Source organism: Drosophila pseudoobscura, chromosome X (genome assembly GCF_009870125.1).
Source record: "Drosophila pseudoobscura strain MV-25-SWS-2005 chromosome X, UCI_Dpse_MV25, whole genome shotgun sequence".
Lineage (NCBI taxonomy): Eukaryota > Metazoa > Arthropoda > Insecta > Diptera > Drosophilidae > Drosophila > Drosophila pseudoobscura.
In genome coordinates, this window is record NC_046683.1 from 17,104,093 (window position 1) to 17,123,266 (window position 19,174).

The following is a 19,174-nucleotide window of genomic DNA, read 5'->3' on the forward strand; positions in this document are numbered from 1 at the left end:
CTTGAGGACGAAGACGAGGAAGACGGTGACGTTAGCAGTCAACCCGTCGGATGCAAGTGAGCCAGCCACCCATGCTGAGTGTGCTGCAGCTCAAGTTGCATAAAAGCAAGATAGCGTCGGCGGAGCTCCTCATCGCCATGGAGCAAGGGCTCGCCGACATAGCTCTAGTCCAGGAGCCCTGGATTGCGACAGGCAATTCAGTGGCCGGACTAAAGTCCTCAAATCACAACCTGTTCTACACAACATCGGTAAGCAGGAACAGAACCGTCGTACTCGTACGAAAGGGAATCCAGGCTTACCTTATGTCTCATTACAGCACGGATGACCTGACGGTTGTGATTCTGGAAAGTGAGGAAAAGCGCCTTCTGGTGGCTTCCTGCTACATGGCTCACGACAGACCCGCACCACCCGACGAACTCAGGAGCCTGGTGACAGAAGTCAGCACCAAAAACTATCAACTCGTCATCGGGACGGATGCCAATGCCAATGATAGAGGTGAGTCACTCTTAGACTTTATACTAGCAACTAATCTATATATAGCAAACGTCGGGAAGGAGCACACCTTCGTAGGTCCGACCTCATCCAACGTGCTAGACCTAACACTTGCAACGGGAAACAGTACTACGGTATCTAGCTGGAGGGTCCTTGAAAGACCCTCCTTCTCAGATCACAAGTACATTCAGTTTAAGTGCGACTTCAAACATTCTTCGAAGGTCATAGTCTATAGAAACCCCCGAAATATAAACTGGGAAAAGTTTAAAAAGACAGTTACTTCGAAGCTCGCGAGTCCGGGCACAGTGAAATCCGCGGAGGACATAGAGAAGTCTCTAGAGACCCTATCCAACGCGTTGCTGGACGCCTACCACACATCGTGCAAACCCTCGAGGACGAAGAAGAGGTCCAAGCCACTCTGGTGGAGCCGGGATCTCTCTCTTCAAAGGGACAACCTCAAGGAATTCTTTAAGATCGCCAAACAAGCGAACGAAGGGATCGTCTATGAGGAATACAGACTACTACTCAGGAGCTACAAGAAGGAAATACGTAAAGCACAACGGAACTTGTGGAGGACCTTCTGCTCCAACATCGAGAAAGTACCAGAAACCGCACGGCTACGGAAGCTGCTCTCTAAGCAGCCTACCATACAAAGCCAATTAAAGCTAGATGACGGACAGTGGAGAGAGGGCAGTGACGAAGCCCTAACAGCACTAATGGAGGAACTTTTCCTGGTTGCACCGAGGTCGCTGATGCCAAAGAGCACCAGGACCTAGCAACCGAGGAACAACACCCCCCAACAGATCTGTTGACCACCAAGCGAATCCACTGGGCAATAGACTCCTTTGCGGGCACAAAAGCACCAGGACTTGACGGGATATTCCCAGCCATGATGCAGGCGATTACCCCATGGCTCTCCGCAATATTCACAGCTTGTATAAGTACTGGCTATATCCCTATCCAATGGAGAACCTCGAGAGTTGTCTTCCTCCCAAAGGCAGGAAAGTGCAGCCATGCGAGTCCCAAGGACTATAGACCGATAAGCCTTACCTCCTTTATATTAAAAACACTAGAAAAGCTGCTGGACTTACACATCAGGAATGAGGTAGGGGGACTGATGTCAACCAACCAACATTGTTGCGTGACCTTCCATCCATGGCCACAATTATTAGTTATAGATGGAATTATGAATTATGAATTATGAATTATGAAGTCTAGTGTAAGTTAGGCTAGGGCAAAGCGGGAGCGCAATAAAAGCTCGCTCTCTCGCTCTTGGCGAATTCGCCCCGCTTTGCCACCGTAGGATAGCTAGAGTAAGAGATTTGAATTGTGAAGAAAATATAGTTGTTCGCCAACCTTGAAATAGATCGAGCGTATCAAGTTTTTCGCCCCGCCAAATAAATAATTTAAATTACAGCCACCCAAAGTTTTCGGTAACTGATTAGAAAAACTCTTCTAATTTTTCATGGCGCCCCCGGGTGGACTGTAAAGTGAATTATAGGCAACAAAAAACAAGTGACAGTGACACAAGAAATTGCAGTATACATATGCAAACATATTCGTTGCCCGCGTCGTGTGTGTGTGCAATCGGCAATCAATTTTTGTAAAATATCATCGCGTCGGTCGCGCCAACAATAATTTTTGTGCAATTCTGCTACCGCCGAGGGATGCCCTGCGAAAAAGACAGGAAAGTAGCAGTTGGATTCAAAAATCCAAAAGAGGAATCAGAGGTATTTGTGCAGAAAATTGAAGGCTGAGCTAAAGACATTCAGATCTTTCTTTGAGGTGTCTTGTGCTGAATACATTGCACATCGCCTTCAATTCTAGGCACAGACGTATGATACATATATAGTAGAGCTTGATTGCATGCATTTTGTTATTAATTGCATAAATATAACTAAAAACATAAATACATACATACATATCGACCCAAACAGACATACATATGTGAACCGCTATTTGGACGCAACAGTTATACATATGTACATACATACATACATCTTTCGTTTACTGCAATCACTGTCAACGCCCCCCCCCCCCCCCCCCCCCCCATTTTATTTTGTTCTACCTTTCTCGTCGTTAGAACAAAGTTTGTTCGTTCGTTCACCCAAGCCACGGCGTATAGAAAATATCCACACATACATACAAGCAGCAGCACCGGTGCATTATTTCGTTTTCGCTTTCGCTTCTCCACTGCTGCTTGCGTTGTATTTGTTGGGAGAATTTTCGTTGCCGCTCTTGAGCTTAACGGTGCGCCAAGTGACGTGCTACCCTACATCCAACGGGTATATTGTTTTCGGCTGTTACTTGCCAAGTGACGCGCTACCCTGTATCTAACGGGTATATTGTTTTCGGCTGTTACTTGCAACAACTCTTTCCCTTGATACCTCGTGCATCGACATTCAATTAAAATTCGTTTTCGATTATCGTTCTCGTTCAAAAATTTAAAATTAAAAAAAAAAAAAAAAAATATTAATAATAAATATATAAATAAAAACACAACCATTATGGCAGAAAAAAGTAAACCCACTCTTGAAGACTTAAAGATTAAGCTCAAAAGTAGAGTAAAAAGCATTCGCCGCTTAGAGGATCGATTAGATCAAGGGTCGATTCCTTTGCAATTACCGGAATTACAATGTAGATTAGATTGTTTGAATGCTTCAATTGAAAAGGCTAACCATTTGCAGGAGCAAATCGAGGATATAACAGGTGATGATGCATATGCAGCCGAGTTGGAAGAGCTGATAATTGTCACCAAAGGAAAGATAATGTCGCTTATCGCCGCCTTTGATGCAGCAAGCGAGACGAAGCCAGTGTCTTCTTCAGCCCCAACTCATGCTAGACTTCCGAAATTGGCATTACCCAAATTTAGTGGTAAACACTCGGAATTCAAAAATTTCATTAGCCTTTTCGAAAGACTAGTCCATAGCGACAACAGCATACCGGTGATCGAAAAATTTAATCATTTGATTTCGTGCCTCTCTGATGAAGCATTAGGAACAATAAAGGCGTTCCAAGTCACCGAGGCAAATTATGAAAAGGCCATGGCTGGCCTAAAACGAGTGTATGACAACGATTATTTGATTTTCACGAATAATATTTCCACATTGTTCAATCTGCCGAGAATGTCGCATCAATCTGCATCATCTCTAAGAACTCTAATCGATACTGTTTCGTCGATTTACGGATCGTTACTGTCGATCGGAGATGATACAACAATTTCGAATGCAATGCTCATTCATCTCGTTTTAAACAGAGTCGACCCAGTGACGAAACAAAAGTGGGATGAACAGCTTACTTATGAGAAGTTGCCGCTTTGGTCCGACTTTGAGAAAGTCTTGAATCGTCGATACCAGCATCTGTCTGCTGAAGAATCGACCAAGCCAAGGCAAGACAAAGTCATGCCAAGCAAGCAACATAATCGCAGTTCATTTGCTTGTTCTTCCACTTCCACCAACAGTAGAACTCAGCAAACTTGTAGCTACTGCAATTCAGGAGACCATGTAGTGTCAAATTGCCCTTCATTTTCGCGTCTCTCGGTGATGCAAAGGTTTGAGTTTGCTAAGTCGGCATCCCTATGCATTAATTGTCTGCGAAAAGGCCACGCTGTTGTAAAATGCAAAGCCAATAAATGTCGAGTGTGCAGCCGCTCACATCATACATTATTGCATCGATACACAGTGTCGGCTAATAGTCTCGCGTTGCCACCACCCCAAGAGAGTCCTTCTCCTCCATCAAATCAGAATCAACCTTCCACGTCACATGTTTTGCATGCGACAGCGTTGGACAGGGTAATTCTGGCTACGTCGATCGTAAGCGTCCGAACTAAGAGCGGTGAACACATTCTGGCCAGAGCTCTGCTCGACTCTGGATCACAAACAAATTTCATTACCGAGGACCTCGCTAATCGCTTACAGATCCGTAGAGAGGAGTCCTGTATTAACTTGCTTGGAATTGGTGAATCTAATTCCCAAGTAAAGGATAAAATACACACAGTGGTGAAGTCGCGAATAAATGGTAGTGAGTTCTCCTTTGATTTTTGGATCCTGAAATCAATTTCAGGTTATCACCCTGACCAGTCAGTGAATGTGACTGACTGGCGAATCCCAGAGAACCTACCACTGGCAGACCCTTATTTCTACAAGCCACAAAGAATAGATATGTTAATTGGAGCAGAATCGTTCTTTGAATTATTAGCTGTTGGTCAAATTAAACAAGGTCCTGACTTTCCAACTCTTCAGAAAACCCTTCTTGGTTGGGTTGTGTCGGGAAAATATGTTTCCAGGAGTTCTGCTCCTCAAATTACAAACAGTTTGAGTTGCAGTGAAGAGTTGCTAGTATCCATCGATAGGACCTTGAAAAAGTTTTGGTCACTGGAAGAAATGCCATCTACCAAGAAAATTGCCACACCTGAGCACAAGCTATGTGAAGAACACTATCGTAAGACGACTCAGGTACTATCATCAGGTCGGTTCGAAGTAAGGCTCCCGTTTAAATCAGATCCAAATTGTTTAGGAAACTCCTTTGAGGTTGCGAAACGGCGGTTTTTGTCGCTTGAAAGACGATTGCATCGTGACCCTGAGTTGAAGAAAATGTACTTGGAATTCATGGAAGAGTACCTCTCCTTAGGTCATATGTCTCCTACTGACAATACGATTCCGTCTACTCCACACTACGTAATCCCTCATCAGTGTGTTCTGAGGCCCCAAAGTACGTCTACCAAGCTCCGAGTCGTGTTCGATGCTTCGTCCAAGACGTCCTCACAGGTGGCCTTAAATGACATTCTGATGGTGGGACCTACCATTCAAGAGGAATTATACTCGACACTGCTCCGTTTCCGTCTGCACAGGTTTGCCCTGACTGCTGATGTTAAAAAGATGTATCGCCAAGTGATGGTGAACGAAGCGGATCGGCAGTTTCAGCTCATAGTGTGGAGAAGAGACCCTTCTGAATCCTTGAGATTATACAAGCTCAACACTGTAACCTATGGGACTGGACCAGCCCCATTCTTAGCTATCCGGTGTTTGAAAAGGTTGAGTGAGTCTGCGAAGCTCTCATTCCCTAGAGCTGCTAACGTTATTGGGTCCGACTTTTACGTCGATGACTTGTTGACTGGTGCTGCATGCGTAGAGGAGCTAAGGGCAATTAAGTCCGAAGTGTCTCAGGTTCTTCAGACCGCAGGGTTTGAGTTGACTAAGTGGTTTTCAAACTCACCCGAGATCACCGCATCTGAGAGCACAGCCAAACCCATAACAATCTCGGATTCAGAGTCGACAAAGGCGTTAGGAATCTCATGGTTACCTACTGACGATGCCTTTAAGTTCAAAATTGACAATTCAGTTATGGGTCTCCGAGCGACAAAACGGAACATACTATCGGTGACATCAAAGTTGTTTGACCCCCTAGGTTTATTAAGTCCTATCGTTATAAAAGGCAAGATCCTATTGCAGGAGCTTTGGCTTAACAAACTAGATTGGGATGAGTCGATCCCGCTGCATTTGGAAACAGCGTGGAATAAGTTGAAAAATACACTATCTCAATTGGAAGACATATCCATATCTCGGTTTGTGTATTCCGATCCGATGTCACCGGTTCAAATACATGCCTTTGCTGACGCCTCCATGAGAGCGTATGGAGCGTGCGTCTATATACGTAGCAGAACTGCAGAAGGTTTAAAAGTATCATTGTTGACTTCGAAATCCAAAGTAGCGCCGCTCAAGACCAAAACGCTCCCAAGGCTTGAGTTATGTGCCGCTCACCTTCTCGCAGATCTCTGTCACAGAATCAAGCCCCTATTAAACGTGCCCATTGAACGAGTCGTTTATTGGTCGGATTCAGAGGTAACTCTCCATTGGATCCGGTCTCATCCATCGTCGCTGTCGACTTTCGTTTCAAATAGAGTGGCTGAGATTCAAGAGTGGTCAGATGATGCTACGTGGCGGCATGTACCCACGAAACAGAACCCAGCAGATATTGTCTCAAGAGGTTGTGACGTCGACGAAATCGTTCAGTCAATTTGGTTCGAAGGACCATCATTTCTGAAAGAGGAAGAAGAAAACTGGCCCAAGAACGCTCATTTCGAACACTCCGATGATCTTCAGCTGGAAAAGAGGAAGACTGCGGTCGGGCTGACCGCGGCTGTGCGAAGTTCGGAGCTGTTAGATGTCATCGAGGGATTCTCGTCACATCTCAAACTGCTTAGAGTGTTCGTGTATGTGTTCCGCTTTATAAGAAAATGTAAAGACCCAAGCCTAAAATTCGAAAAAACTATCTCACCGACCGAATACAATGAAGCCTTTTATAAAATTGTCGAAATCGTCCAGCATCACGAGTATCAAGGAGAAATCGAAAAGGTTAGGAAAGGATCTACAATTGGTCCTAGTCTTCAGCGGTTGAACCCATTCATCCATGAAGACACAGGGACTTGGTGTAACTTTTCGTTGTTGCGAGTGGGGGGCGACTAGCTAAAGCTCCTATATCATACGATGCCAAGTTTCCTCTGCTTTTGACTAAGCGCTCGCAATTCGTGCGAAGCTATATTCGTCATCTGCACCATTCGAATTTTCATGTCGGCCCACGAGCACTTGTGAGCATCCTTCGACAGAGCGTGTGGATAGTGAACGCTCAGGAAGTCTGCCGTCAGACAGTTCGATCCTGTATGCGCTGTTTTGAATGCAAGCCTCGATTGCTGACGCAACTCATGGGGAATTTACCCGCAGATCGACTCCGTGCTCTCCGCCCATTTTCAATTTGCGGCGTTGATTTTTGTGGACCAGTGCACACGACATTGAAAATTCGCGGAAGGCCCCCATACAAGTCATACATTGCGCTTTTTGTTTGTTTTGCGTCCAAGGCGGTTCACCTAGAAATAGTTTCCGATCTAACCACTGATTGTTTTTTGTTGGCTTTTCAAAGGTTCGTCGGGCGCCGAGGATATCCCCAAGTCGTTCATTGCGACAACGGGACGAACTTCGTCGGAGCGAGCCGCCATCTCAGCGCTCTGCGGATCAGGCTCAAGGAGCAGGGAGACGCAATTCGCGACTTTGCGTCAAAAAACGGATGCGAATTTGCGTTCATACCGCCGCGAGCTCCTCACATGGGAGGGCTATGGGAGGCAGGTGTAAAAACTGCCAAGAGCCTACTCCTACGGGCGGTAGGCAGCGCGCTCCTAACCGCCGAAGAGCTCGCCACAGTCCTCGTCGGCATCGAGGCCATAATGAACTCGAGGCCGCTGGGAGCCATCAGCCAAGATCCAAGCGACGGCGAGGCCCTAACACCCGGGCACCTGCTGACAGGCGGGTCGCTCATCGCCCCCCCAGCACTGCGGACTCCGGACCAGGAGAGTCTCAGTTGCTTGCGGCGATGGCGACTTGTCTCGTCAGTCAGGCAAGCGTTTTGGCAGCGATGGTCCCGCGAATATGTCCTGGGGCTGCAAATTCGGGGCAAATGGCACCAGCAGCAACCGAACCTCGAGGAAGGAGACCTCGTCATCGTGGCCGAGGACAATCTGCCGCCTCAGGAGTGGCTCGTAGGGAGGGTCATAGCCACGCACGCAGGAGAGGACGGCATGGTCAGGGTCGTCGAAATAAGGACTAGCACTGGAGCGGTTTTTCGGCGGCCCATACACAAATTAGCGCCGCTCCCAATGTGTTGAAGCCGATGCAGGCGTTCAACGGGGCCGGTGTTGCGTGACCTTCCATCCATGGCCACAATTATTAGTTATAGATGGAATTATGAATTATGAATTATGAATTATGAAGTCTAGTGTAAGTTAGGCTAGGGCAAAGCGGGAGCGCAATAAAAGCTCGCTCTCTCGCTCTTGGCGAATTCGCCCCGCTTTGCCACCGTAGGATAGCTAGAGTAAGAGATTTGAATTGTGAAGAAAATATAGTTGTTCGCCAACCTTGAAATAGATCGAGCGTATCAAGTTTTTCGCCCCGCCAAATAAATAATTTAAATTACAGCCACCCAAAGTTTTCGGTAACTGATTAGAAAAACTCTTCTAATTTTTCAAACATGCCTATACTAAAGGGAAATCGGTGGAGACCGCACTACATTCGGTAGCAGCTACCATTGAGAAAGCCCTTCACAATAAAAAAAAAAGTATGCACTGGGAGTATTCGTGGACATCTCCGGAGCATTCAACAACGTGGCTACGGAAGCAATAACAAATTGCCTTGTAGCAACTAATACACACCCAGCAATCAACCTGTGGATAAGGAACCTCCTAGGTTGCAGACGGGTGCAATCAGAGTGGGGCACCGCTTCCATGGTGAAAGAGGCACACAGAGGCGCACCCCAGGGTGGAGTCCTGTGCCCCTCCTGTGGAATCTGGTGGTCGACGATCTCATCAAGATATACGAAAGGAATGCCCCAATAATAACAGCTAATGCGGACGACATAAGCATACTTATTACGGGTGTTTGCCCATCGACCCTCACCTCACTAATGGAACGAACACTCAGGGAGATACACGAGTGGGCGGAAGATGTAGGACTAAGTATCAACGCGGACAAGACGGACCTCATCCTCTTTACCAAGAGGTACAAGGTACCGATATGGACCCCCCGAAGATCAATCAAACTTGGCTAACCCCAAAAACACAAGTCAAGTACCTGGGCACAGTACTGGATAGTAAACTGGCATGGAAACCCAATGTATTGGAAAGGGTGAAGAAGACCACCATTGCGCTTTATGCATCCAAGAAGATGCTCAGCAGCACATGGGGCCTGTCTCCGGCTCTGATGCATTGGATTTACATCTGGCAAGCTACTGAAAAGAAAACGTATCATAAGCTTATGGAAAAGACTCAGTGACAGGTTTTGCTCTGTATTACAGGGGCGCTGAGGTCAACCCCAACAAAAGCACTCGAAACCCTACTTGGAATCGAACCCCTAGACATCCACGCCCGTCTGACTGCAGAAAAGGCAGCACAACGCCTCATCGCCTCGTCGATAAGATCCATGCAGTCGTCCGCAGTCAGTTCCAGAAATGTCTTGGCGAGCAGGGAGGCACTAGATACACTAAGCACGACAAAGTCAGTACGAATCTACTGGATTCCCAGCCACCAGGGCATCGAAGCAAACGAGACGGCGGACGTACTAGCTAAGGAAGGCGTCGGGCTGGCGAATACGAGAACCGAGAACGTGCCTGTCTCCCTCAGAACGCTGCAAAGCTATCTAGAAAAGCAGGCCGGGTCACAAACCGAAAGTAGGTGGAGGAGTACCACCGCCTGCAGAACCTCGAAAATCATGTGCAAGGACCGCACTGACAAACTCAGCCACTACCTGCTGCACCTACCCCGGAAGGACTGCAGATTATTAGTGGGAATATTAACGGGACACTGCTTGGCTGCGGCGCATGCAACAAAGCTAGGAATCACAAACAGAGACAGTTGTAGGAAATGTGACGAGCCTGGGGCAACCGAAACCCTAGAACATCTCATCTGCAACTGCCCTGCTCTCTTAAGGGCAAGGAGGAAGTACTTGGGCGCGCCAGTCCTGGCATCACTGGAAGATGCCTCCAAGAGGACGCCACAGCAACTACTGGCCTATGCGAAAAATACCTCGATCCTCGAGGACTTCAAAACCCCCTAAACACTGCCGCGACGGTTCATACCCCCCTATCCGGACAACTAAGGGCCATACTGGCCTATGTGGGGCCCCCTCTGAGGGCCGTCCGGGTCAACCTAACCTAACCTAACCTACTCTACTTCTATTCTACTTATCGACGTACAGGGAGCTGCAGACAATATCGGTACTTTTGTGCGAATCCGGAGGTTAAATGCCTTTATTTTAAAAATAACAAGCCGCCCATAAAATTGTATTCATTCAAATAGTAACCACTCAACTTAACAACTCGTCATCATCAGCGATCTTTTCTTTTTCCCTGAAGAACATGTGTCCGACTCGAACTACACAGAAAGCGACAGAAGTAACGAAAGTCTCTGTAACAACAAGCAAGCAAGCAAGTCGTGTACAACATACAGAGGAACAAAATCGTGAAAAACTCAAGTGATACACTATTATTTATTAAATAGAGTGTTTTGTTCACATCATAAACTGTGTACGCATTGAAAGACAACAATTGACGGTGGAAATAATTGAAGATAACGCTACAAAGCCAATTTTAATAAAATACAGTGGAAAAATATTTGTTATTGTTTGTGCTGTGGAAGAAGAATATTTGTTATTGTTCTAAACCACTCTCTGTAAACCAGCATTTGATCTTTCGGAGTCACTGAGAGAATAACGTAGCCATACCCAATAAAAGGTTGCAAGCAGTGCAGACAGCAAAGTGATTGGCAACGCATTGTAAAGAGTCGGCAAAGCAGTATTTCAAGCAGTTTAAAGCAGTATTTCAAGCAGCACCGTAACGGAAAAACGTTTTGAACATGGCTCCAGTTTCAAAACGTCTGCGAGAAAAATCTGGAACTGATCTCAAGGGCTCGAAGAGTTCTGAGGAAATACCAGAAAATATTCAGAAAGCCCTGGACAGAATGTTTGCTAAGCAGGCTGAACTAATCACGGCAAATACGTTAAAGTCTGAGGGTGTATTGCAGGCCATAGAGGAAAAGTTCACAGCTATGACCAATCAAATTCTTGGTATGGCAGTAGATGTGAAGAAACTCACTGAACGTGTCCTGCAATTGGAAAAGGCGGGTGAGGTAATCCACGAAATGGAGCAGCAAATTATCAAACTCAAAAATGAGGTACATGGCATGCAAGAAATACGTGCGCAAGTTAGAGATCTAAGCACACAATGTGTTGAGCGCGCCAAAGCGGACATTGCGTGTGATCTCCGTATCCATGGAATACCCTTTGAAGAAGGTGAAATGTTGAAGGTCCGATTCAACAAGATGTGCTTTGCCCTTAACCTAACACCCCTCCCAAGGGTGAAAGACATCTTTAGGATCCGACAGAGAACACACGGAACAGTTGTTGATCCAGTGATAATCCTGCGACTAGAGAGTGTGAGAGAGAAGGCGGCGTTGTTGCAAGCTGTTGGCAACTATCGCAGGGAATCGAAAAAACTGCTATCACTGGACCTAATGGAATTCGACTCACAGGCTGCGTTTTATATTAATGAGCAGCTGTCTAAAGAGAATCTGGCTGTTTTCAAAGAGGCTATGAAAATGAAAAAAGGAAAAGCACTATCGGCTGTTTTCACTCGTCGGGCGATCGTGCATGTTAAGAAGCATCCAGCTGGAGAGATTTTTAGAGTGGATAACATGCATGACCTGCAAACATTGCGGGATACTTCCGAGGATGAGCTTGCAGCAGTTGATCCAGGTGCAGTTAACAGGCCAGTTGAGACAGACCAGAATAACCTTTTTCGTTAGTAAAACTTCCCTTAGCCATAGTAATATAATGTTGAAGTTTAAGGTTTTATGTTTTTATATAGTTATAATTGATTTGTGTATATTGCGTGTGCTGCTAATATGCTATTTAGTAACTTTTAAATGGTCCATAATATGAATAGACTTCCAACGAATAGTAGGATATTGATTCGTACGCTGGCTAAACAAAAAGATGGCATAAATATTTGTCATATAAATGCTCAGAGTCTGTATGGTAAGATTGATGAGTTCCGATATATGTTTGAACAATCGAATGTTGATGTAGTTTGTGTTTCGGAAACGTGGTTCATGCCGCATCTATGTGATAATGTTATTTTGTGTACCGGATTTGATCTATACCGATCTGATCGGGAAGGAAATGGTGGGGGTGTTGCTGTATACATAAACAAGAAACTCAAATCCAAATTAATATGCAAGCACCCTCCAGAAAGTGCAATAGTATACCTATTTATAGAATTATCGGCCTCTAACAGTTCTCTTAAATTACTATTGGGCTGTCTGTACAGACCACACCGCAATACAATCTACCAACAAGTAATTGATGCAATTTCAGACCTATCTGTAAGCTATACTGACGTAATTATAATCGGGGATCTAAACAGCAATATATTGAAGGAACGACATATGGAGTCAGCGATGGCATCGTTAGGCTTGCATCTAGTCAATAATAGTAGACCAACACATTTCTCAAACACTGCAAGTACATTATTGGACCTTTGTTTTGTCAATGATAAAGAAAAAATCGCTCTTTATGATCAGTTATCTGTCCCAACATTTTCCAGACACGACCTACTTTTCCTGACTTATGATTTTAATTGTAAAAAGATTGACGACGACATATGGTACCGAAATTTTAAGAGCATTGACATTACCAAACTTAATGACGAATTCAGTACATATGACTGGAATATAATATTTGGCATGGATGATGTTAATTCTCAAGTAGAACAACTACGAGCTCACATAACATGTCTTTATGAAAAATTTGTACCACTGCGTAAATTAAAGATTGCACAAAAGAAAAATCCATGGTTCAATCAATGTATTGCACACAATATATCATTAAGGGACAAAGCATATAACAAATGGAAACGCTACAGAACGTCTGTTCAGTATCAAGAATTTAAAACTTTAAAGAAAAAAACCAACCTATTAATACTGACAGCTAAAAAATCTTTTTATTCTGTAAGGTTTCAAAGTGCAATATTAACAAGAAGGACATGGAGGGAGCTCAAAGACTTGGGAATATGGAAGAGGACAAATAACACCAAAATTGATGTAGACATAGATGAATTAAATAGAAAATTTGTGATAAACGGGGTACCTGAAGTAGCATATAATCATTATCTTGACAATATACCGAATAGTTCCTGTGATAATAACTTTAGCTTCATGTGTGCCAGTCAGTGTGATGTCCTTGAATCTGTGCTTAAAATTAAGTCAAATGCAATCGGACTGGATGAAATACATCCAAAATTTCTAAAAATCTTACTTCCAAAAATATTACCACATGTGACTTATATTTGCAATACTGTCTTAACAAAATCAATATTTCCAAGTACATGGAAGCTTGCGAAAATAACACCGGTCCCTAAAGGAAAAAATGAATATAGACCTATATCAATTCTATCGTTTTTATCAAAAGTCCTTGAACAAGTAATGTCACAACAAATTCGAACTTTTCTAGATAACAATGCACTACTAAGTGACAAACAGTCAGGTTACAGAAGACAAAGAAGCTGTACTACGGCAATAGTAAATATAACGGAAGACATTAGATTAACACAAGATGAAGGAAATGTGACGCTATTAGTACTACTTGACTTCAGTAAAGCATTTGACACGGTTAACCACGAAATCTTATTAAGTAAATTAGTTAACTTTTTCAATTTTAGTAAGGTAGCTATAAAGCTATTAAAATCGTATTTAACGGATAGAAGACAGGTAGTGGTAAGTGGAAGTAGAATTTCTTCAATGATGAGCACTGCACGTGGTGTGCCTCAAGGTTCAGTTCTTGGGCCGCTTTTGTTCTCATTATATGTGAATGACCTGCCAGACGTCCTGTTAAATTGTAAAAGTCATATGTATGCGGATGACGTCCAAATGTATGTTAGTCGTCCATTGAGTAAAATTGATGAGTGTATAAGTGTGTGTAACAGTGATTTGCTCAATGTGAGTAGCTGGGCGAAGCGTAATGGTCTGGCACTTAATCCAGATAAATGTAAATGTGTAATTATATACAAGAAGCAACTAAATACGATGGCCTATCCAAAACTTGAAATTGAAGGAAAACAAATTAATTACGTAGATCAGGTGGAAAACTTAGGATTAACATTTAACAATACGCTTTCTTGGAGTAGCCAAGTAGTGAAAGCTACTGGTAGAACATATAGTCTACTAAGAAAACTCGCACCAACACAAAAATACCTGCCAGATAAACTCAAACTAATGATAGCTAAGACATATTTGACACCCACCTTATTCTATGGTATTGAAATATTTGGAAATTGTGACGCTGAATCTCAAAAAAAACTAAAAGTAACATTTAACAACATTGCCCGCTACATATATAATAAGAGACGAACCGATCATATCTCAATCTTAGCAAGACAAATATTCAAAATGGATTTAAAGACATGGATACGGTACAGAACACTTATTTTTCTACATCGAATAATCTATACCAGACAGCCGAGCTACTTATATGATAAATTAACCTTTGCTTCATCAAATAGAACGTTGAATCTGGTAACCATAAGGTACAAACTTGCCAATTCAGGAAAACAATTTTTAACAAATGCTATTCGGTTATGGAATGAGTTACCTTTCAATATTAAAAATATTAGTAGAGCAACGCAATTTAGGGATAAACTAGAAAAACACTTGATAAACCCATAAAAAAAAAAAAAAAAAAAAAAAAAAAAATAAATAGATAAGTAAATAAAAATAAATAATAAAAATAATAATTAAAAAAAATAAATAAATAAATAAAAAAAAAAAAAATAGGAAAAAAAACAACAAAAAAAAATTAGAATTAGTATTAGTATTAATAATACAAATATTAGTCATAATAATAAAAATATTAGTCATACCAAAAATGTTAGAATAAGAAAATCATTCTGCTTAAAGCATACAACTACATACATATGTGAACACCATGTGACTAGCGCTTTAACATAAAGTAGGAATACTGTTGCGTTAGGAATATATATACAAATAAATAAATAAAAATAAAAAAAATAAACTCCTGGTGCTAAAAAATGAAGCTAGGAAGCCGCAAAGGAGCTACCTTTACAAAGCCAGTGCTGCCAATGCGGGGACAGAAAATATATATTGTTTTCGCCGGCTTTGTCAATCGGAATAGTTCAGGCAGTTAATAGTCAGTTCAGTGAGTGTTCTGTGTAAAAATTGAGAAACTAGAAAAAAGTTACAATAAAACGCCTAAGTTCGCTGTATTTTCAGTAGTAATTTCGAACTGGATGGTTTGCATCCTCCCTGAAGAAAGCAACGCGTGCGTGGATTCTGCCGAAAACCAATCCAAGAAGTGAAAAGTGAACAAATTGCACTGTAATTCGAATTCCTTTCTTCAATTAGTGCACATACGTATGTATTTATTGTGTGAAAATCAGAATCAGTGAGAATCCCAATGTTCTATCAGAATGAACGGTCAGAATCGCAAGAGGGAGTGGCAAGCTGGGCGCGGTGAGGATCTCACCCCCGACGACCGTATTGAACTGATTGCCGAGTTGATGGCTAAACTAGACGGCGTCAATTTCGTCGCCGACTTTTTACACATCCGTCGACTGAAACTGCTGATCACCGACTGCCTGCCCGACCGCAAGGAGCAGCTGCTACGCATTCTCATAGGCTATGTGAACCGGCCCCCCAGCCCGGCCACAACTAGCTACGCCAAAATTGTGAGTCTCCTCAGCAACGACCTTGGTTCCTTGATGGTCGACTGCATCCGCGCCCTGAGGGCGGTCCAAGAGAAGGCACTCATCGATGGCAAGTGGGACAACGCGCGCGGCCTGGAGTACTTCTTAGCCGAGCTAAGCAAGTGACTTAGCATAGAAGGGCCCTGGCTGTGCAGTTTGATCACTGCACTGCCCCTGTTCTTCCACGATACGTTGCACATATTAAACTCTCGGTAAACAAAACGTAGCATATTCAATAACACGAACCTAAGACACGAGCATAACACACGAGATTAACACTCGATCCTAACGCACGAGCAACACACGATCCTAACGCACGAGCGACGCACGAGCCTAATAAACGAAGAACCAGCTCGACGATCCGCACATTCCCAGGAAAGATCCAAGCAAACTCTTTGGACCTGAAGAAGCCTCACCTGGGATAAACTAGAGCTGCAGCACTGTGATCTGTTTATTGCCGAAACCGTCGCGTCCTTGGAAATATTTTGTCATCTTCGCTGCCGCTAACCAGGGGCTCCATGGCCCCCAGGTAGATGGGCGCCTGGAATCACACCACACATAGGACGAGTGGGGAAATTATCCACATGCACATGCCCCCCTGTACTAACATCTTGGCTCACTCAAATTTCACAATTTTATTTTAAAGAGTGTGAGGTTTTAGATTGGCTAAGGACCCAACGAAATGTTGGATCAAGCTCAAACTGTCATTTGATTATGTTTATTAAACATACGAGTAAAATCTGCGTCCAACAAAGGCGGGGGGCGGGGGTGTGTGCATTAAAGCTACTTGAAGAGCAGAGGCAACCTGCAGTGAGGCTCCGTCTGACTGGGATTGTCCGAATAGAGCGACATGGTCCTAGCGGTGAGATCGAAAATGCCAACGGCAATGGTTTTGACCACCTCGTCACAGCTGCCATTCTCGCGCCACACGCAATACAATCCCCCAGAGACATCGCCCAGCATGTGGCGCACATCCTGCTCGCTCGATGGCGGCTTGTAGGTGCCGAACGCCTGCATTCGCGACACGCTGGACTCGACCATCAGAGCGTTGGCCCGATCCTGGTGAATGCGATCGAATCTAGGATCGAATCGAGAATTACTCAAGCTGCGCTAATGAAGTTAATGGAGCAGGCATCGGCTGCTCCCACACCTGCGTCCCTGAGCACCCTAAAAGCATCGTCCACATTGCTGGTGGCCAGCAGGGCTCGTGTCAAGAAGTGTCTCGCTAAAAAGCATTAAAGCAAACCCTCATTAAAGGTCTCTTATCTTATCCCATCGAAAGGAGTACACTCACGTGTCTTGCCACTGCGCAACAGCTCCGCACTGCTCGTATTGATGGTGAAGACCAGGCCATGGTAATTCTGATTCATGGTGTAGCCGGGCAAGTGTCCGGCGTAGCACAGGGACATAAAGTGCTCCTCCTTGACATTGTATTTGCCCTGCGGCTTGTCGCTGATGATGTGCGCGTCAACAAAATAGTAATGATTGAGGGTCTCCGTCAGGGCATCCTCGGTGTGGCCCAACAGTCGCTATAAACGAGACGTTGCACTGTATTAAAGCAATCTTCTGGGGCTCCTCTAGGCTTTACCTACGCAATTCTTTTGGTTGACAATGATTGTGGAGCAGCCAGTCGGCTGGTTATTGTTGCGCGGCTGAAGCTTCAATGCCTGCGGCAAGATGTCGTCAAGGTGCAGCAGAAAGAGCTAAAAAGCAATATGATAAACGTTTTAAAAACAAAATTAAATATATATATTAAAGTATAACACCGTACGTCTGCTAATCTCTTTATTTATAAGATTCTTTACTGGTGTATATGGAAATCGTTCAGATATTTTGAAAATAACAAGCCGCCCATAAAATTGTATTCATTCAAATAGTAACCACTCAACTTAACAACTCGTCATCATCAGCGATCTTTTCTTTTTCCCTGAAGAACATGTGTCCGACTCGAACTACACAGAAAGCGACAGAAGTAACGAAACTCCTGGTGCTAAAAAATGAAGCTAGGAAGCCGCAAAGGAGCTACCTTTACAAAGCCAGTGCTGCCAATGCGGGGACAGAAAATATATATTGTTGTCGCCGGCTTTGTCAATCGGAATAGGCCATAGGAACATTTGTTCACATATTGTCAACAAATCAGGCAGTTAATAGTCAGTTGAGTGAGTGTTCTGTGTAAAAATTGAGAAACTAGAAAAAACTTTCAATAAAACGCCTAAGTTCGCTGTATTTTCAGTAGTAATTTCGAACTGGATGGTTCGCATCCTCCCTGAAGAAAGCAACGAGTGCGTGGATTCTGCCGAAAACCAATCCAAGAAGTGAAAAGTGAACAAATTGCACTGTAATTCGAATTCCTTTCTTCAATTAGTGCACATACGTATGTATTTATTGTGTGAAAATCAGAATCAGTGAGAATCCCAATGTTCTATCAGAATGAACGGTCAGAATCGCAAGAGGGAGTGGCAAGCTGGGCGCGGTGAGGATCTCACCCCCGACGACCGTATTGAACTGATTGCCGAGTTGATGGCTAAACTAGACGGCGTCAATTTCGTCGCCGACTTTTTACACATCCGTCGACTGAAACTGCTGATCACCGACTGCCTGCCCGACCGCAAGGAGCAGCTGCTACGCATTCTCATAGGCTATGTGAACCGGCCCCCCAGCCCGGCCACAACTAGCTACGCCAAAATTGTGAGTCTCCTCAGCAACGACCTTGGTTCCTTGATGGTCGACTGCATCCGCGCCCTGAGGGCGGTCCAAGAGAAGGCACTCATCGATGGCAAGTGGGACAACGCGCGCGGCCTGGAGTACTTCTTAGCCGAGCTAAGCAAGTGACTTAGCATAGAAGGGCCCTGGCTGTGCAGTTTGATCACTGCACTGCCCCTGTTCTTCCACGATACGTTGCACATATCAAACTCTCGGTAAACAAAACGTAGCATATTCAATAACACGAACCTAAGACACGAGCATAACACACGAGATTAACACTCGATCCTAACGCACGAGCAACACACGATCCTAACGCACGAGCGACGCACGAGCCTAATAAACGAAGAACCAGCTCGACGATCCGCACATTCCCAGGAAAGATCCAAGCAAACTCTTTGGACCTGAAGAAGCCTCACCTGGGATAAACTAGAGCTGCAGCACTGTGATCTGTTTATTGCCGAAGCCGTCGCGTCCTTGGAAATATTTTGTCATCTTCGCTGCCGCTAACCAGGGGCTCCATGGCCCCCAGGTAGATGGGCGCCTGGAATCACACCACACATAGGACGAGTGGGGAAATTATCCACATGCACATGCCCCCCTGTACTAACATCTTGGCTCACTCAAATTTCACAATTTTATTTTAAAGAGTGTGAGGTTTTAGATTGGCTAAGGACCCAACGAA

The 19,174-nt window shown here is 44.2% G+C and overlaps 2 protein-coding genes, 1 long non-coding RNA gene and 1 pseudogene across 3 annotated transcripts; 3 read left to right on the forward strand and 1 right to left on the reverse strand.

Annotated features, from left to right (window-relative positions):
• The first annotated feature begins 2,174 nt into the window (after positions 1-2,174).
• Positions 2,175-7,541, forward strand: LOC117185218 (uncharacterized). The gene is made up of 2 exons (XR_004470801.1): positions 2,175-2,222; positions 7,408-7,541. It is a non-coding gene; the product is annotated as an uncharacterized lncRNA (long non-coding RNA).
• A 7,774-nt stretch (positions 7,542-15,315) lies between these two features.
• Positions 15,316-16,464, forward strand: LOC117185215 (uncharacterized). Its single transcript, XM_033385643.1, has 2 exons — positions 15,316-15,454; positions 15,510-16,464. The coding sequence occupies exon 2, from the start codon at positions 15,511-15,513 to the stop codon at positions 15,910-15,912; it is 402 nt and encodes a 133-aa protein (XP_033241534.1). The 5' UTR covers positions 15,316-15,454; position 15,510; the 3' UTR covers positions 15,913-16,464.
• Positions 16,465-16,476: 12 nt separating this feature from the next.
• LOC6899164 (uncharacterized) lies at positions 16,477-18,047 on the reverse strand (annotated as a pseudogene).
• A 4-nt stretch (positions 18,048-18,051) lies between these two features.
• Positions 18,052-19,170, forward strand: LOC6899161 (uncharacterized). The gene is made up of 2 exons (XM_033385642.1): positions 18,052-18,160; positions 18,216-19,170. The coding sequence occupies exon 2, from the start codon at positions 18,217-18,219 to the stop codon at positions 18,616-18,618; it is 402 nt and encodes a 133-aa protein (XP_033241533.1). The 5' UTR covers positions 18,052-18,160; position 18,216; the 3' UTR covers positions 18,619-19,170.
• The last annotated feature ends 4 nt before the right edge of the window (positions 19,171-19,174 follow it).